The sequence below is a fragment of the Corythoichthys intestinalis genome, chromosome 19, assembly GCF_030265065.1.
Source record: "Corythoichthys intestinalis isolate RoL2023-P3 chromosome 19, ASM3026506v1, whole genome shotgun sequence".
NCBI lineage: Eukaryota > Metazoa > Chordata > Actinopteri > Syngnathiformes > Syngnathidae > Corythoichthys > Corythoichthys intestinalis.
Genome location: NC_080413.1, coordinates 18,756,605 through 18,774,390, shown reverse-complemented (window position 1 = coordinate 18,774,390; position 17,786 = coordinate 18,756,605). Strand labels below are relative to the sequence as shown.

At 38.6% G+C, this 17,786-nt stretch overlaps 2 protein-coding genes across 3 annotated transcripts; one reads left to right on the top strand and one right to left on the bottom strand.

The window, feature by feature from the left end:
• The first annotated feature begins 1,622 nt into the window (after window positions 1-1,622).
• On the top strand, window positions 1,623-16,550 carry tmem181 (transmembrane protein 181). 2 transcript variants are annotated; one of them, XM_057822055.1, is made up of 17 exons: window positions 1,623-1,963; window positions 2,594-2,697; window positions 2,797-2,861; window positions 5,866-5,956; window positions 6,031-6,149; window positions 6,223-6,339; window positions 6,411-6,491; window positions 6,583-6,682; window positions 9,682-9,812; window positions 10,594-10,685; window positions 10,755-10,812; window positions 10,879-10,981; window positions 11,075-11,126; window positions 11,189-11,271; window positions 13,008-13,097; window positions 13,174-13,240; window positions 13,312-16,550. In XM_057822055.1, exons 1-17 carry the CDS (start codon window positions 1,839-1,841, stop codon window positions 13,394-13,396), a joined length of 1,563 nt encoding a protein of 520 aa, XP_057678038.1. In that variant the 5' UTR covers window positions 1,623-1,838; the 3' UTR covers window positions 13,397-16,550. The 2 variants fall into 2 exon arrangements, with proteins under 2 accessions (XP_057678038.1, XP_057678037.1); XM_057822054.1 differs by lacking the exon at window positions 1,623-1,963 and adding an exon at window positions 1,972-2,402 and having other exon boundaries at window positions 13,312-16,549.
• On the bottom strand, window positions 14,597-15,969 carry dynlt1b (dynein light chain Tctex-type 1b). The gene is made up of 5 exons (XM_057822058.1): window positions 15,884-15,969; window positions 15,692-15,733; window positions 15,343-15,466; window positions 15,180-15,257; window positions 14,597-14,961 (listed from the first exon to the last, which is right to left on the bottom strand). Exons 1-5 carry the CDS (start codon window positions 15,905-15,907, stop codon window positions 14,891-14,893), a joined length of 339 nt encoding a protein of 112 aa, XP_057678041.1. The 5' UTR covers window positions 15,908-15,969; the 3' UTR covers window positions 14,597-14,890.
• Window positions 16,551-17,786: the final 1,236 nt, after the last annotated feature.

The following is a 17,786-nucleotide window of genomic DNA, read 5'->3' as shown; positions in this document are numbered from 1 at the left end:
GGAGTGAGTTTGCTGCACTGAAAGTAAAGGGGCCGAATAATATTGCACGCCCCACTTTTCAGTTTTTCATTTGTTAAAAAAGTTTAAATTATCCAATAAATGTTGTTCCACTTCACGATTGTGTCCCACTTGTTGTTGATTCTTGACAAAAAAATCAAATTTCATATCTTTATGTTTGAAGCCTGAAATGTGGCGAAAGGTTGCAAGATTCAAGGGGGCCGAATACTTTTGCAAGGCACTGTATTTAGCCAATCAATTAGGTTCATATTCGTGAGAATTATAACCCTGACCCCCGTTCCCCCAATCTTTTTGTCTCTATCCCAGCAAAAAGTGTACATGCTGGGTATGCTGTTATACCATCCCTACCAATGTTGAGACCAAACCTACGCCCTTGCTGGAATGTTTCTAATCTAATTGCAGTGTTGTTTTCGTCAATGATGACGACAACGAAAATAATTCAATATTTTTTTCATGACGATGACGAGACGATAACGGGCTAAAAACCTGTCTTGAGAGACTAAAACATAACAAAATGAATGCCAGTTTTCGACTGACAAGACGAGAATGCGCGATAGTTTCTGTCACATGTTCACAATGTGTGACATTTTTATGTGTAGTTAGCCTGCACCTTGGCAGTGTTTGGTTGTGTCACTCATGTGACGTGCTGCGCACCACCAACTCACCCACTCGTGTCCTCTCCAGTCTCCCCATTGCTTGTTTTGAGACACACATGGTAAAATTTGTCTTCTTATCTTGGCAAAAGAGAATATGCAATGTTGCTTTAACCGTTAAGGTCTGTGTTGGGTGATCATCACACACTAAATGCAACTTGTTGTGTTAGCATAGCATTCGCGTTAGCATTAGGCTAATGCTAAAGGTGAAAGTCCTCCTAATCGCTGATTTTTTAAAATTTTTATATACAGTTCGTGGGGTCCAGGTGCGTCTAATTAAAAATAATGTATTGTTTTCCTGCTGAGCGTGTATTATCACCAAGTTGGTGTTGTCCTTGTAGAAATGTAGACGCTACAATATGTGCTCGTCTGTCAATGTTAATTAGAAATAGTTGGAAACCTTTATTTCTTCATTTATTTTTGGAGTTTTTTCAATTTTATTTTACAGACGAAAACATTATTAGTAAACATCGACTAAAAGTAGACAAAATTAGTCTTGAGTTTTTGACAACAAAAACTGGATGATGACAAACACATTTGAGATGACTAAAATAGAATAAATATTATTGTCCAAAAGACTAAGACTACGACGAAAATTAAAAATGGCTGCCAAAAACAACAATAATTGTTAACCCAAAATCTGAAAAATACAGAATCATTTGCTGACACGCCTGGGGGGAAAAAATCGTAAAAAACTGGGAGGAGTTGCAGTGAATAATCAAGTTTCAGTGCCATTGACGGCAATAGACGTCCAATCCATTTTGACTATTGAATCTATTAATTGGCTATTAAAATGGGAAATGCCAGTGACGGGCTAATAAATAGCGATATTAAATATGAAACAAGAACAATAGGAAAACTATCAGAAATATATTTCTATTCCTCAAAATTCGTGTTCTTTATTTTGAAGGCGTCAACTAAGTGTAACGTCACAGACGCTTCTCTGTCCGCGGTGCTGATTTCGAGGCACGTGACCTTTCTCTTTACTCCACGTCCACCCACCTCTATTCTATTCAAACCTTCCTCGTCTCTCTTCCACCATTCAACCGACACAAACAAAACCGCTTAGCCTGCAGTTGATCTATTTTATCGCCGCTTCTTCTTTCTACCCCATCGCCATTTTCCCTCCACCTTTCCGTCGTAGCGTCCACACGACGCGGTGCCGCCATGGACAGCGACTACTTGGAGAACCCTCTTTACAGCGACCTCAAACACTTTTGCAGGAAAGTCCAAGAGGCCTACAACGAGCTCAAAGAGGAATTGACACCCTACCGAGATGAACGTTTTTACAGGTACTGAATTTTACGTACAATGGCAAGGCATTTTCACAATATTGACGTCATCTAACTGATTTAATCAAGTAGAAAGCCATACAACAGTAATTCGACAGATAGGAAAAGCAAAATTTATGGACAGAAATGGTTAAATATGCAGCATTACTTGTGTGCGAAACGAAACATTTAATTGGTATTGAAGTGCTACTCATCATATTATTTTTAGAGCGACATAATCGTCATTGTAAAATTAATAATATATCGAATATGCGAATTAAAAATGCCTAGTAGATTGACGGGTGTAACTGCGCATGCGCGAGTTTTCTTTTACCGCCACGCCTCTACTGAATGACGTTATATTACTCATTTCGCTCTGCCACTTTCAACGCGGATGCATTATACCAACAAAGTTCTTTTCTTGCTACCGACGCGGCTGTCAAACGGCACAAATGGAGCCGTAAGTGTAGTGTTATATTTTGTATGTTCATTATTAAGTTTATGAAAGAAAATCCTGATAAAATAGCTTGTTTTCATACTCCATATGCTTCTGTTAGCTAGCGGATGCTAACTGGTTAGTTGACTATGTTGACATACAGATAAAGCATCTCTAATGGCGTCTTTTATGTTTTGTAATGTTTTCTCATATAGATTAGCGCCCATGCGCCTTTACACTCTATCTAAAAGACATTTCGTGTTGGTCTTCGTGGTGTTCCTGGCGTGTTTCGGCCTCACAGTTGTTATTGGAATTGCAGGTATGAACGTTCATTCAGGGAGTCGTCAGTTGCGCTCCGAGTCATAAGCTCTCAAAATGCTTAATTGTCAAATGCATAACCTTTTTTTTTTTTCTCAAGGTCCAAAGATTCTTTCCGAGCAGGTTTACAGTGGGGCTCATCTTGCCAAAAATGTATCTGTAAAGGTAACCTCATAAAGACAGCAGTTGTGCACGTTATGCAGTTATGCACAAGCAAAAATTATCTTGTTGATTGTAAACCATATCTATTTGTTTGGTTATCCTTTTGACCTCACCAATATTGTTTTCTGAAATTCGAAATTTAAGAACATCTCATTTTTTTTGCTACTCTTTCTTTTTTACATGTACACTACTGTTCAAAAGTTTGGGGTCGCTTAGAAATGTCCTCAATTTTGAAAGAAAAGTGCCACTTTTTTCAATGAAGATAACATTAAATTAATCGGAAATACACTCAATACATTATTGATGTGGTAAATGACTAGTCTAGCTGCAAATGTCCAGTTTTTAATGCAATATCTACTAGGGCTGCAGCTATCGAATATTTTAGTAATCAACTGAAAATTCTATCGATTAATCGGATAAAACATATTTTTGTAGGTTAAGAGCAATTATTAATATACATTAGAAAACAAGACTTTTTATCCAATATTGAACCATTTTCATTCAATCAATGTCTTTATTTTCGATGTACATTGTTGAAAACAGCCAACAATTGCATCTCAGATGTGACTAGAATTAAAAAAAAAAAAAAAAAAAAAGACTTATTCACTGCTTTCACTCAAAAAACTTTTAGGTGTTATAAGAAAAAAAAAAAAAAAATTATATATATTTCTTACCTAAAAATGCCATTACGCTTGATAACACGCATCACTTAAAATTTAAGTGTTTTTCCCACGTGTTTCAATTGAATTTCCATTTGTGTCAAGCTATTTTTAAGTTTTAGTTAAGTTATAAGTTACTCTAAACTGTAAGTCCTGATAGAATTTTGAGTTTTTACATTGTTCAAAATAAATGTATTGTAACATATTAGGTTATAATATGGCGGGGCTATTTGCATGCGTTTCTGAATGCACCGCGTGACGTGCGGGGGTGCGGGAGAGCGAGAGACGTGCCTTCCTGTTGTTTTTATCGTTCTGGCAGGTGCGTGTGCGTCCGCTGCGGCAGACAGCAGTTGGTTGTTCCACAAGTTCCCAAAAAATAAATAATTGCAACCTAACGAAGCGGGTGACTCTTTGTCAACGTTACAGTATGATACCTGCTGTATTGGAGCACATTGAGGACCAGTGCTACTTGGTGTTTTATCCAGCAATGACTACTGAGGTAAAATTGACAGTTAGCATAATTAAGTTTTTATTTTACACCCTCATCACTCTACAGCGCGATGTTTTCCCAGATTAAATAAAGCCTGTATGTAAGACACGTTAGCAACGCATAGGCAATGGTCATAATTAACAGAAACCTGGCCCTCCCTAGGGCTAACGTTACGTGAGCGAGTGACAGTAACGTTAATCTTATTTATTAGCGCTGAGAAGTCTACTGCTTTAAGATGGCGGCTCTTTACTACCACCGCACCATCATGCGGGCTCTTTTTTAGCAATGTCGGTGTAGTTTGTAGCGGCTGTCGGCTGCAGTAAGGTATTTTTTTTATTGCTTCTTCCTCTACTCACGTGACATCAGCGCGTTGTCCCGCATTAAAAGTAGTCCGGGCAAAACGTTATGCTTAGAGCTGGCAAAATTAAATGATTTCTCGAGGTGAATAAAATTACTCGGATCAGTTTTTAAACTCACGTTACTCGAATTCGTTTCAGCTCTAATATCTACATAGTTGTGTCGAGGCCATTTCCAGCACATCACTCCACAAAATGTGTTAGAAGCATAGTAGATGATTAGAAAACCCTTGTGCAATTACGTTGTCACTGTTGAAAGCAGTTTAGCTTGTTAGGGAAGGTGTAAAGCTGACCTTCCTTTGAGATAGTTGAGTATCTAGCGCATCACATTAGTGGGTTCAATTAAACTCTCAAAATGGCCAGAAAAAGAAAACTTTCATGCGAAACTCGACAGTCTAGAAATGTAGGCTATTCCATAAGAGAAATTTCCAAAAAATTGATGATTACAAATAGGCTCTAACCAGAGTAGGAAGAGAAGTGGGATGCCCCGCTGCACAACTGAGCAAGAAGAAAAGTACATCAGAGTCTCCAGTTTGAGAAATAGACACCTTACAGGTCCTCGTCCGGCAGCTTCATTAAATAGTACCCGCGAAACACAAATGTGAACGTCTACAGTAAAAAGAGGACTCCAGAATGTTGGCCTTCAGGGCATAGTGGCAAAGAAAGTGCCAAATCCCAGACTGGCTAATAATAATATGGGCAAAGAAACGCAGACATTGCTTAAAGGAAGATTGAAAAAAAAAACGTATGGACAGACATTTAGAAATTTGAGGTGTTCGGGTCACATTTGTGAGACAGAAAACAACAAAAAATGCTGGAAGCGTGCATGACGCCATTTGTCAAGGATGGTGGAGGTAATGTGATGGTCTGTGGTTGCTTTGATGCAAGTAAAGTGGGAGATTTGTACACAGTAAAAGGGATTTTAAAGGAAGGCGATCAATCCATTTTGCAACCCCATACCATAGCCTGTGGACAATGCTTGCTTGTAGCCGAGTTCATCCTACAACAGGACAATGACCCAAAGCACACCTCCAAATTATGCAAGAACCATTAAGGGAATGAGCAGGAAGCTGATATTCTATCTGAAATGTAGTGGCCAACAGAGTCACCAGATCTCAACCCCATTGAGCTGTTGTGGGAGCAGCTTGCAAGAAGTGCCCATTTAGCCAATCCAAATTGTGCTTCTGGAAGAGTGCCATGATATTTGTCCAGATGACCTCAACGAATTAACAGCTAGGATGCCAAAGGTCTGCAACGATGTAATTGTTGCGAAGGGAGGATTCTTTGATGGATGCAAAGTTTGAAGGAGAATAATGTTTTTTCCAATAGAAATCCTTATATCTAACCTTCTCAATGTCTTGACTATATTTTCTATTCATTTGAAAAATAAAACGATTACTTTTTAAGGAAAACACAAAATTGTCTGGGTGACCCCAAACTTTTGAACGGTAGTGTAAATTTTTTTGTCCATTGTAATTTAATAAATTTCCGAATTTTTTCAGACGGGACCGTTCGAACTACGTTCGCCACCTCTGACCACATATCACCAGCAGTTGTGGCTCACCTGTGTAATACAGGCTGAACACAGTAATGGTAATATTGCGTACAAAGGGTTAGGCCAGGTGTACTCATGATTTGCATAAAATTGAGCATCCTTTTTGTCGCAGTGGGAGGCTTCCAGCAGCCTTTCGAGATCATCGTGGATCTCAAGGGGGTTAAGCAGGACGCCAGTGTAGAGCACGTCAAAAGCGTACGCAGCAAGTCACGAACACTGCATTGCAGCACAGTGAGTGTCACCTGTTGCTACCCCTACATGTATGTATTAAAAATGTCTCATCAACACCCTGGACTTGTTCTAGAAATGTGACGAAATCATCGTGCTGCATTTGGGCTACCTCAACTACAGCCAGTATCAGGTCACACTCAGCTTCAAAGGGCTGGAAAATATCAGCTACAATCTCAAGGTCAACTTTGTGGTAAGTTATGCACACTGATTTATAGTAGTAACATTTTCAAGTTTGATTAACTAGTTATACATGTGTTTTAGTGGAAAACCTACAATCCCACATTTTCCCAAGTTGAGATCTGGTTCCGCTTTGTCTTCGTAGTGTTGACCTTCATGGTGACGGTAGGGGAGTGTTTGCCGACGATGCTAATTTGATGCTAATATTCTTTGCGAGCTGGCATGTCAAGCCTCTCTTTCTTGTTTGTGCTCTCAGTGTCTGTTTGCCCACTCGTTGAGGAAGTTTTCAATGAGGGACTGGGGCATTGAGCAGAAATGGATGGCAATCCTGTTGCCTCTGCTGCTGCTCTACAATGGTAATTTTTAAAGATGTCCCGATCGATCGGGTCCGATCACGTCATTTTCAAAGTATCGGAATCGGCAAAACAATGTCGGACATGCCCTTTTTTAATATATATATATTTTTAATTAAATCGTTTTCTTATTGTATTTAACGTTACAGACAAAATGTCTTACACTCATCCAGAGTCTTTAGTTTTGGCTTAAAGTAGGGCTATCAAATTTATCGCGTTAATGGCGGTAATTAATTTTTAAAAAATTAATCACGATAAAATATTTAATGCAATTAACGCATGCTCTGCACGACCCACTCACGCATTGCCGCGTCCAATCTATAATGGCGTCGTTTTACCTATATATAGAGCTAAAAGGCAGCGTAAAATGAGTAGAGTGAATTTTGGCAGTCTTTGGAGCCTTTTTTTAAATGGCTAAAGCCTTACAATCCCTCCCTCAACAGTTAAAAATATCGTGGGAAGCAATGTGGGGAAGGAAGGTAGTAGTTGATCTTTTTCCTAATACCTTATGATATTTCTCAACGCAGAGAAGATATATCAATTGGTGCCACTACGCACAGTCATGGTTGCACTTCCCATCATGCATTTGGGCAGAACAGTTAAATGGCTACAGTATCATTTACTGAAAGCTCAACAAATACACTAGATGGCAATATTTAGTCACAATATACAAAGTCACATTTATCCTTTAAGAATATATATTCGTCCGAGTTTTATTCATTTTTTTCTTAATGCATTGCCAAAATATATATGATCGGGAAAAATTATCGGGAATGATTGGAATTGAATCGGGAGCAAAAAAAAATCAATCGGATCGGGAAATACCGGGATTGGCAGATACTCAAACTAAAACGATCGGGATCGGATCGGGAGCAAAAAAACATGATCGGAACAACCCTAGTAATTTTCGTTGTTCCTAATACAGTGGTACCTCGACATATGATCGCTTTGACACACGATCTTTTTGACATCCGACGTAAAATGTGACTCACCATTTGTTTCTACATCCCATGACATGGTCGAAGTATGACAACATGAGAAGGCCGCACTGCGGATTTTCTTGTGAGAGAAATCAACACAGCTTCCAAGAAGTTTAGTGCAGGTGGTGAAACAAGGAAAAAGGTGACGCTTACTTTTGAAGTGAAGATGGCAATGATAGTGAAATATGAGCGTGGGGTGGTATTCCGTGAACTGGCTCAACAGTATGGCCGTAGAATGTCGACGATCTCCACGGTCCTCCGACGACCTCCGTTTGCCATTCTTTATAAGTTAAGGCGCCAGAAAAAATCGCCAGCTTGGTCTGGTTTTTATCATTTATTTCAGAACCTGTGCAACACAACACGCCTGCTGTCTACTGCATCTGACGGTGTTCTCAACAAAACATTAAAAGAGAAAGTAAAATGTAAACCGCACCGCTCCCTCTCTCTGTCACGTCAGTGATTCGATGCGTTCAGGTACAGCACATAGAACAGGTCCGCCACATTAGAACCTGATTCGTTACATTAGTACAGGAATTATTATTTTATTATTCCGGTTTTTATCATTTGTATATATGTATTTATCGTAAAAAAACGCTTAACAACTAGGCAGGAGCTCCTACTTAGAATTAGGGCTGTCAAACGATTAAAATATTTAATGAGTTAATTACAGCTTAAAAATTAATTAATCGTAATTAATCGTAATTAATCGCAATTCAAACCATCTATAAAATATGCCATATTTTTCTGTAAATTATTGTTGGAATGGAAAGATAAGACACAAGATGGATATATACATTCAACATACGGTAGGTACATAAGTACTGTATTACTTTAAATCAATAAATCAATAAATCAAGATGGCATTAACATTATTAACATTCTGTTAAAGCGATCCATGGATAGAAAGACTTGTAGTTCTTAAAAGATAAATGTTAGTACATGTTATAGAAATGTTATATTAAAAACCCTCTTAATGTTTTTGTTTTAATAAAATTTGTAAAAGTTTCAATCAAAAAATAAACTAGTAGCCCGCCATTGTTAATAATTACACAATGCTCATGGGTGCTTAAGCCCATAAAATCAGTCGCACCCAAGCGCCAGCAGAGGGCGACAAAACTCCAAAAAACACAACAAGTGGAGATTGCACTGTGCTGTCATTTTAATCTGTTTGAACGGGGCATGTGCGTTAATTGCATCAAATATTTCAACGTGATTAATTTTTAAAAATTAATTACCGCCCGTTAACGCGATAATTTTGACAGCCCTACTTAGAATACTAACATTCAACCAAATACAAGAACGCAGACAATTAATACAAGACTAATACAACATACTGCATTTCTTTGTACACATGAAACCCAGTATACAACAGAAGACACATGAGCAACATTAACAGGAGATAAACTACAGAAAGGTGTACGGAGCACTATAAACGTCTCTTAGAACTACTCCTTATTGTTGTCTATAACTGCCTATTCTCTTGCCAAAGCGTCAATCCTGTAGATGCCGGTAATGCCCCGTAATACAAGGGTTAAACTGTACTCCTCCTCCGCCCCTTACGAGTAGGAGCCACGTCAACGCAGGCAAGCGCTACCCCTCAGCGGCCGGAGAGATTCTCTTCAAATTGGTCTCGTGAAAAAAATAAAAAAAAAAACGGGCATTTTCATGAATTTATAAAACCTGGCTGGATGACGAGGACACGACGTGAAAGATGGACATGTCCAGGCAAAAGAGGACGTTTGGTCACCCTACCATATGTAATAGTACCAGCAGTATTTATTCGGGATTTAGTGTAGGTTTCAGGCTGTGAAACGAATTAATGGAATTATAATGTATTCTTATGGGAAAATCCTGCTCGACCTACGACCATTTCGACTTAAACACGGTCGTGGAATGAATTAACTTCGCATATAGAGGTACCACTGTATTTACGTTGCTTTCGGAATATTTCGACCAGTACGTATAATCGTATAATAAAATAGGTTGTGAAGTATTTCATTCCTGTTATATGTTGCCTTCCAGATCCTTTTTTTCCTCTGTCCTTCCTGGTAAACAGCTGGTTTCCCGGAATGCTGGATGCCTTCTTTCAGGCACTGTTCCTGTGTGCCCTGTTGCTCTTCTGGCTCTGCGTCTACCACGGCATTCGTGTTCAGGTGAATCCCGGCACTGTTACATAACGCGAAGACCATTTGTGACATGTTGAAAGTTGAACAGAGATGTAATGTAAAAACGTTTGACTAAATTATGATACATACATTAGGTATATTCAATTTTGCTTAACAAGAAAATCCCGATTATTTTCTCTCAAACCCAATTTTCTGATATCGATTACGATTTCTTGACAAAATATTCGAGTTGCGTCGCCAGCGTAGGAACGGAACTCGGGGACTACATGTACTTTCATACTTGTGGTATAGCGCAATATACAGTAAGCCAGACGTTGCGCTATATTAGATTAGTCTGTCGTTGTGTAGTACATGAAAGTGTGCAGACGAAGTAAATGAGGAAGTGTTGAACGTTTCAAGGCTGGATGTTTTATTTGACAATCCACTGCAATCCGTCTAACAATACCTGAAGTACATTATGAGATAATACATTTACTCATGTCGTTATGCAATTTGTGTCCAAAGTTGGCTGGGCAAAAGAAGCAGAATCGCTGGTAGCCATGGTTGTTGTTGCTCTTGTGTTTCAAGACCGTGCGCTCTCGTGGGAGGAAGAGGAAATGCAAAGGAAACTACAGCGGCTTAGATTAACCAAAATGGTGCGGTTTTGAAAATCAAACGTACCGATTTGAACGTTTTTAACATCGTTTTAAACAGAAAAGTCGGTTTCGGTTCAAAATCGAATAATCGAACAGCCTTAATTCAGAGATGAAAGGCAAAAATGTTTGAAAAAATTTTGATAACATTACATACGAACATTTTGACACCACAGGGTGAGCGAAGATGCTTGACATTCTACCTGTTGAAGGTGGTCATCGTGGGCCTTCTGTTGATCTCGGCTGTCACACTCGGCATATGGCAGACGTGAGTTTTACTTGTCAAGATTTTCACACCACAGCAGGAATGACTAATTCATCTTGCTGGGATACACAGGGTCAACGAGCTACATGACCCCACCTACCAGTACAAAGTTGACATACAGAACTTTGAGGTGGGTTAAGTCATTTTAACAGAAGTGAAAGACCCAAATGTTCCACGAAATGTTGCATCCTCCCAGGGTATGAAGGTGTTCTTCCTGATTATCGTTGTCCTCTACACCCTCTACTTGATCTTCCTGATCGTCAGAGCCTGCTCAGAACTCAAAAACATGCCTTACTCAGGTCAATATTTAACACTGTGAACTTCTTTACAAGAAGTTAACCACTCATAAATTGTAAAGATGACGAATTGACATGTGTTTGACTCGTCTTTAGATCTACGGCTGAAGTTCTTGACAGCACTGACATCTGTGGTCCTGGCTATAAGGTACAAGTGCCTCCCGATCGACTGAAAGTGGTCAGGCTTTAATGTGTCTTTTCTGCGTGCAGCTTGGTTATTCTCTACTTGCGGTTCGGTGCCAAAGCACTCCAGGACAATTTTGTGGCCGAGCTGTCCACTCACTACCAGAACTATATCCTTCCCTCTTGATTAGCTATTAGCTTTGAACTTGGAACATCGGATTGTGAAGCACACGTTAACAAATTCAGTTTCAGTTTTTTTCACGGACTTCATATTGATATTGGCGGGGCAGATTCATTGGGGGCCTATCTCCGTCAAAGCTGACCGAGTGGAAACACAAAGAGCTTTTTACATTGAAAATTCTTGCGAGTAAATGCTTAAATCCCCCAATTTTTTTTTGATATGGAAGTAAAACAGTCTCGACTCTTGATTAAAAGCAAAAAAAAAAAGGAGATAACATTTATTTTACGTAAATATGTCCAATGTGCTGCTAGTCTCTAAGCCACTGTAGCGCCGCCTTATCACCACAAAGAGCTTTTTTCTTTTGAAAATTCTTGTGAATAAACTCTTAAATCCCTGAATTCTTTGTAGATATGGGAGTAAAACAGTCAAGTTAAAAGCAAAAAAACGTGCAGTAAGCATTTCTTTTACGTAAATATTGCGAACTATGATGCCAATGCCGTAGCGGCTAATTTCTCCCATTGATTTTTTTCACGTTTCAAAATGCATGCATGGTCCGAAAAATGTAATAATTACCGTAATTTCCCGAATATAACGCGCACTTTTTTTCCCCCAAAATCAACTGGTAAACTCATGGTGCGCATTATAAACCGGTACATGGATGGAGACAGAAACATATATGTATTACATATATATAAACCGATTTTTTTTCATTGACACGGCCACGTTGTGTTGAAGAAACGTATGCGGCGACCCGTTGTCGACCATTACGGTACGTGACGTCACCGTTTTGTTTCGGTAATACTTCACTCTAATCGGCCGAATGATTTCGTCTGTGTTAAATTCTGCTTTTTTCACTCTTCATAAAGCACAGAATTTAGTTTCTTGAACTCATTTGAGTCGACGTTTATTGTAGCTCCGCAATTCGGACCTTAACAAATGTAAGGACACACACTTCCTGTGTCCGTCAACTATATCGGTCCCTCGGGAAACTCAAACCCAAATAACAATAGTTCCTTTGGTTACTGTCGTGTTGACAGCTATGAGCTCTCACGGATTTCCGACTTACGTTCTCACTTTCATTTTACCGTATCAATCCATGGAAGAAACATTTATTCATCATGAGGAAACGAGCAAGTTATACAGCAGCCTTTATAAGAAAAGTCACATCTGTTTTGTTTTCTCCTAGATTCTGGTAAGTTGGAGAAGTTGTCAAATCATATTATTACCGTAAATATTGTCAGTTCACGTTAATGTTTTGAACTACCAATGTGCTATGCTTGTGCTGTGTTTCACCGGTCAGTAAAATGACATCTCTGTATCTGTACACAAGCTCTGTTTTCTTGTATTCTTCTATTTATTGGTGCTAAAATTAGGGTGCGCGTTATAAACGGGTACAATAATTTTCCCTAGATTTTACAAGTAAATTTGGGGTGCGCATTATACACGGGTGCGCCTTATATTCGGGAAATTACGGTACCTTGAATCCTTGAACAAATCACTCCTGAGACAATCCTTCCTGTTTGTATGCGATACACCTTTCATAATTTTTCAACCTAAATCCGGCATTAGATCGCTGGGTGGCGTGTGTTTGAGAATAACTCTTGTTGTGGGCAGGCCCCCTACCTGAAGGCGTGGCGCAGTGTATGACGGATGTAACCCGACAATATTATTACGAAATCTATGCCTTTTTTGGATTAAAGTCATTGTCCTTAACTCCAGACATACCAGCCGAGTTTTTGTCCTTTTACGGTCTGCTCAACTTTTACTTGTACACTTTAGCATTTGTATATTCCCCCTCTAAAAATGCACTTTATGGTAAGTAGTAGGAAAATTAGTCTTATCTTGGAACTGATAATCATGACGATTGTTCCATTTTGTTTAATCTGTCAAGACTCCCAGTTGAAGGACAATCCAGCTTTCTCCATGCTGAACGACTCAGAAGACGACGTCATCTACGGGTAACGGCTTAATTTCCCGTTTTTGGCAAGTAACATCCAGTACCAGTCTGAGATGCTGTTCCTTTCCAAAGGAGCGAGTACGAAGAAATGCCTTTACAAAATGGACGTGCCATCAAAGCAACCGCCAACTTCCAGGATGAGAGCGATAGCAACTGATGTGGTACATGCCGCAAACAAACAGAAAACACATGAATATGTAAATAAGAACTATTTTCACAATGATACACGACAAGTGTATGATTGTATATAGTATATTTTTTAAACAGGACGTCTTCTCCAGATTGTACTGTACTGAAGTTCTGCTGTAAATGGGGGCATCTATTTATTTATTTTTTGCCGTCGGAAGCTTCATTTGTTTTGCACAACGAGCATTCCTTGACCACATGACATGGGACTAAAAAGGCCACTGTGGAAAGAAATATATGAGGGAAGCCATTAGGATATTAAGCTTTGGACAAGAAAAAAAGTCAGAACATTACAAGAATCAAGTTGTACTTATACAAAAATTAAGTTCTAATGTTAAAAGAATGAAATTGTCATGTTGCGAGAATTAGTTTGTAACTGAATGAGGATTAAGTCCAAATTGTACTAGAATCTACAACATAAAAACTTAATTTAAAGACACACATTACATTACTTGGATAAGTGAAGTTTTCCAAAAAGAGGCCTTATTAGTACGATAAGGGTTAGTCTTTTTTCTTTTAGACATACGTTGGCTTGTATCGTAACATAACATCTGCAAAATTGCAACTTATTCTTCAAATTATGACTCAATTCTTGCCATGTTTTGACTTTCTGATTTCAACTTAATGCTCCTAATTAGACATGTCACTCTTTTCAGTGTGATCTTAATACTGCTGTACTTAACGAGTCATGCTTTTGAAGTTACGGGAAATGTGCTAATTATTGGGGGGGGGGGGCTCTTCTCTATTTTTTGGATTTGTGTTGAAGACAATCCACATTTTGTACACTTTCTGTTCAACTACTGATGTTTCTTCTACTCTACTGTTGTGGTTGTCATTGCGAGCTACTGTGTGACAGAATAATGACAAAGTTTGACCAAAGCTGAGATTTAACATTGTGACGGTTGGGAATTAAAAGCAGCGACGACTCTTCATCCATGTAAGTGCCAAAGCTGCATTTTGAAGCCTCATTTGTTACAATTCAGCAAATTGAAGTACAATTAGTCCTGTGAAAAAAAAACAGGTTTGTAAATGCACTTTTTTAATTTATATGTTGACATTTGATACTGTATTGTTTGGATTATGTAGGTTTGTACTTTATTATTGTTGAACATATCTTACATACTGCTTTCCAATCATATTTGCCTTTATGTATATCTGTAATACAGTATATGATTATGTTTTCTAAACAGTACAATCCGGTAATTTGCCAAATATTTGCCGTTCTTCCTTTGTTTACAGCCAAAACAAATATGTATTCCAATCGACATGGTGCCTTTTCTTCACGTCAAACTTATATTTACGACATTTACGAGCCCTCATCTTTTGATGTTGAATGCAATGTTGGTTTCAAGAGCTGTTCTAAAAAAACTACCTCTTGGAGAATGAAAAGGCACAGTTGGATCCTTTTATTTTATCATCCGTGATACAATTGTGTAAATGCAGCCAACGTGGCTGAGCTTAATATTCAGACAGCCAAGCCAAAAACACTGACAATGCAGCACATTGACTTGTTTTCCCATTTTACTGCACAGCTTCCTGTTAGGAGACAAAACAAAAATAGTACTGTATTGTCACCTGTTGAAGAGTAGAGCAAAAGGGACTTTTTCCAGGAGGAAACACTTGCTTTTCACATTACATGTAAAAAAAAATGTTATTTCTTCGGGAACATGTTTAAACCTTGTTTGATATCAGGAGAAATAAATCTGGTTCTGTGGTTATTTTCACAGGTTTCGGTACAATTTTATTGTCTTTACCGTCAGTTGCGTTGTCCCAGTAGCATGAGCTGGCTGTCTGCAGACCAGCACCGTTGTTCTGCATGATGACACAGGTGACTTAAAAGAAATACAATTGTCATTATTAGTCCTTGTTAGATTATGAATTATGAGATAAATGTTCCCTGTCAATACTAACACTGACCAATGTATTTGAAAGGCTTTCCGAGCTTGCAAAGTTGACTCAGGCACTGCTCCACTATGGTGGTACTCCACTGATTCACACGGAAGTGTTGATAGGAGCTTGTGCCAATCGTTGTTTCTATAGACTACGGTAGAGACCAATGCAATTCCAGTACAGTAAATATACTTAATAATTCTACAATGTAAAGCTAACTAGTTTTGATTCGACTCCATGCATAAAAAGTTCTAAAGGTTCACCTAAACATGCGTGATTGGCGTATCCATGGCAACCAACAGGCAGCTAAACGTGACACTTAGCTAGCCAGCTAGTAAAATCGTAACAACAACAACAAAAACTAAATTCAACTCACGTCTTTTATTAACTTGGTGACGTCCTCCACGACAAAAGTAGTCTGTTGGCAACACAAGAACAAAGAAAAAAGTTAAATCGTAGCGACCGTATTAGCATTACATTTGTCTGGTGTTTTAACATTTGTTTTTGATGATATATATCCTAAAAGATGTCTTTTTCATACGTACGATACTCATATAATGATACTCGCCTCATCTTCAGCTCCTTCGTCCATGGTGAAAACCTTATAAAGTATGTAGCTTCAGAGAACAACTTCCGGTAACGCGTTCATGTCACAATAAAAGCGTTGCTATGACAATTAACGACTAGTTAGATATTAAATGTAAGGCAAGGCAAGGCAAATTTATTTATATAGCACAATTCAACACAAGGCAATTCAAAGTGCTTTACATCACATGAAAACCATAAAAATCACATTTAAATCAACACAACGTAAAAACCAAGACAAAAGATCGCATTTAATCACAGAATAAAAATAAATAAATAAAAATAAAACAAAAATAGAAATAAAGCAAAAACTACTACTAATAATAATCATTGAAATCAGCAATGGAGATAAGCACAAGAGGAATAGAAGGCAGGTAGATTGAAATATATAGACAGTTATGGATATGCAGTGCTAAACAAAAGCGTTTTTAGCCCTGATTTAAATGAGCTAACGGTTTGAGCATACTTCAGACCTTCGGGTAACTTGTTCCAGAGGTGAGGAGCATAATAACTAAATGCTGCCTCACCCTGCTTGGTTCTTGTTCTTGGAACATGCAGAAGACCCGTTCCAGACGACCTTAGGGGTCTAGATGTCTCATAGGAATCTAACAAGTCAAGCATGTATTTTGGTCCAAGGCCATTAAGTGTTTTGTAGACGAGCAGTAGTATTTTATAGTCTATCCTTTGACTCACTGGAAGCCAGTGTAGCGATTTCAAAACCGGTGTAATGTGGTCCAGCTTCCTTGTATTTGTGAGGACTCTGGCTGCAGCATTCTGTACTAGCTGCAGCTTCCTGACTGATTTTTTATCAAGACCTGTAAATATACCGTTGCAGTAGTCCAATCTGCTGAAAACGAATGCATGCATAAGTTTTTCCATGTCTTGTTGAGTCAGAAGCCCCTTAATTCTGGTTATATTTTTTAGGTGGTAATAAGCGGATTTAGTGACGGACTTTAGATGGCTATCAAATTTTAGGTCTGAGTCAATAATTACGCCAAGGTTTCTGACTTGATTTGTAGCTGTAAGTGACATTGTGCTAAGTTGGCTGCTTATCTTTGACCTTTCCTTTTTTGGCCCAAAAATGATCACCTCTGTTTTCTCCACATTTAACTGGAGAAAATTCTGGCACATCCATTCATTGATTTGATGAATGCATTTACTCAGGGAGACTAAGGGACTATAATCATGTGGGGACACAGAAATGTACAGTTGTGTGTCATCTGCATAGGCGTGATAGGAGATGTCATACTGTTCCATTATCTGAGCTAACGGAAGCATATAGATGTTAAATAAGAGTGGGCCAAGAATTGACCCTTGAGGGACTCCACACGTGAATTTGGTTCGTTCTGACTGATAATTTCCGATTGACACAAAGAAATCCCTATCATGTAAATAGGATGTGAACCACTGAAGAATAGTGTCAGTAAGCCCTACCCACTGTTCCAATCTGCTGAGTAGTATGTTGTGATCAACCGTGTCAAATGCGGCGCTGAGATCCAATAGTAGCAGAACAGATGATTTGCCTGCATCGGTATTCCGACGAATATCATTTAGGACTTTGATAAGCACGGTCTCGGTGCTGTGTTGTGGCCGAAATCCAGACTGAAATGAGTCAAAAAGATTGTTTTGGATCATAAAAGTCTGGATCTGTTCAAACACAACCCTTTCGATAATTTTCCCCAGGAATGTCAGATTTGATATTGGCCTGTAATTACTAATGGTTGAGGCATCCAGATTAGGTTTTTTTAGGAGAGGTTTTATTACTGCAGTTTTTAAAGTCTGAGGAAACTCTCCTGTTTGGAGGGAAGTATTTATAATCTGAAGTATGTCTGGGGCTATGCAATGAAAAACAGTTTTGAAAAAGTTTGAAGGAAGGATGTCAAGGC

Coding starts and splice junctions, on each gene's coding strand:
- tmem181 (XM_057822054.1), top strand. CDS start 2,257: ATGCGCGAGTTTTCTTTTACCGCCACGCCTCTACTGAATGACGTTATA. Junction 2,698..2,796: donor AGTTGTTATTGGAATTGCAG/GTATGAACGTTC, acceptor TTTTTTCTCAAG/GTCCAAAGATTCTTTCCGAG. Junction 10,813..10,878: donor TTGACATACAGAACTTTGAG/GTGGGTTAAGTC, acceptor GCATCCTCCCAG/GGTATGAAGGTGTTCTTCCT.
- dynlt1b (XM_057822058.1), bottom strand. CDS start 15,907: ATGGACGAAGGAGCTGAAGATGAG. Junction 15,467..15,691: donor TCACCAAGTTAATAAAAGAC/GTGAGTTGAATT, acceptor TCTCTACCGTAG/TCTATAGAAACAACGATTGG. Junction 15,258..15,342: donor AAAGCCTTTCAAATACATTG/GTCAGTGTTAGT, acceptor ATTTCTTTTAAG/TCACCTGTGTCATCATGCAG.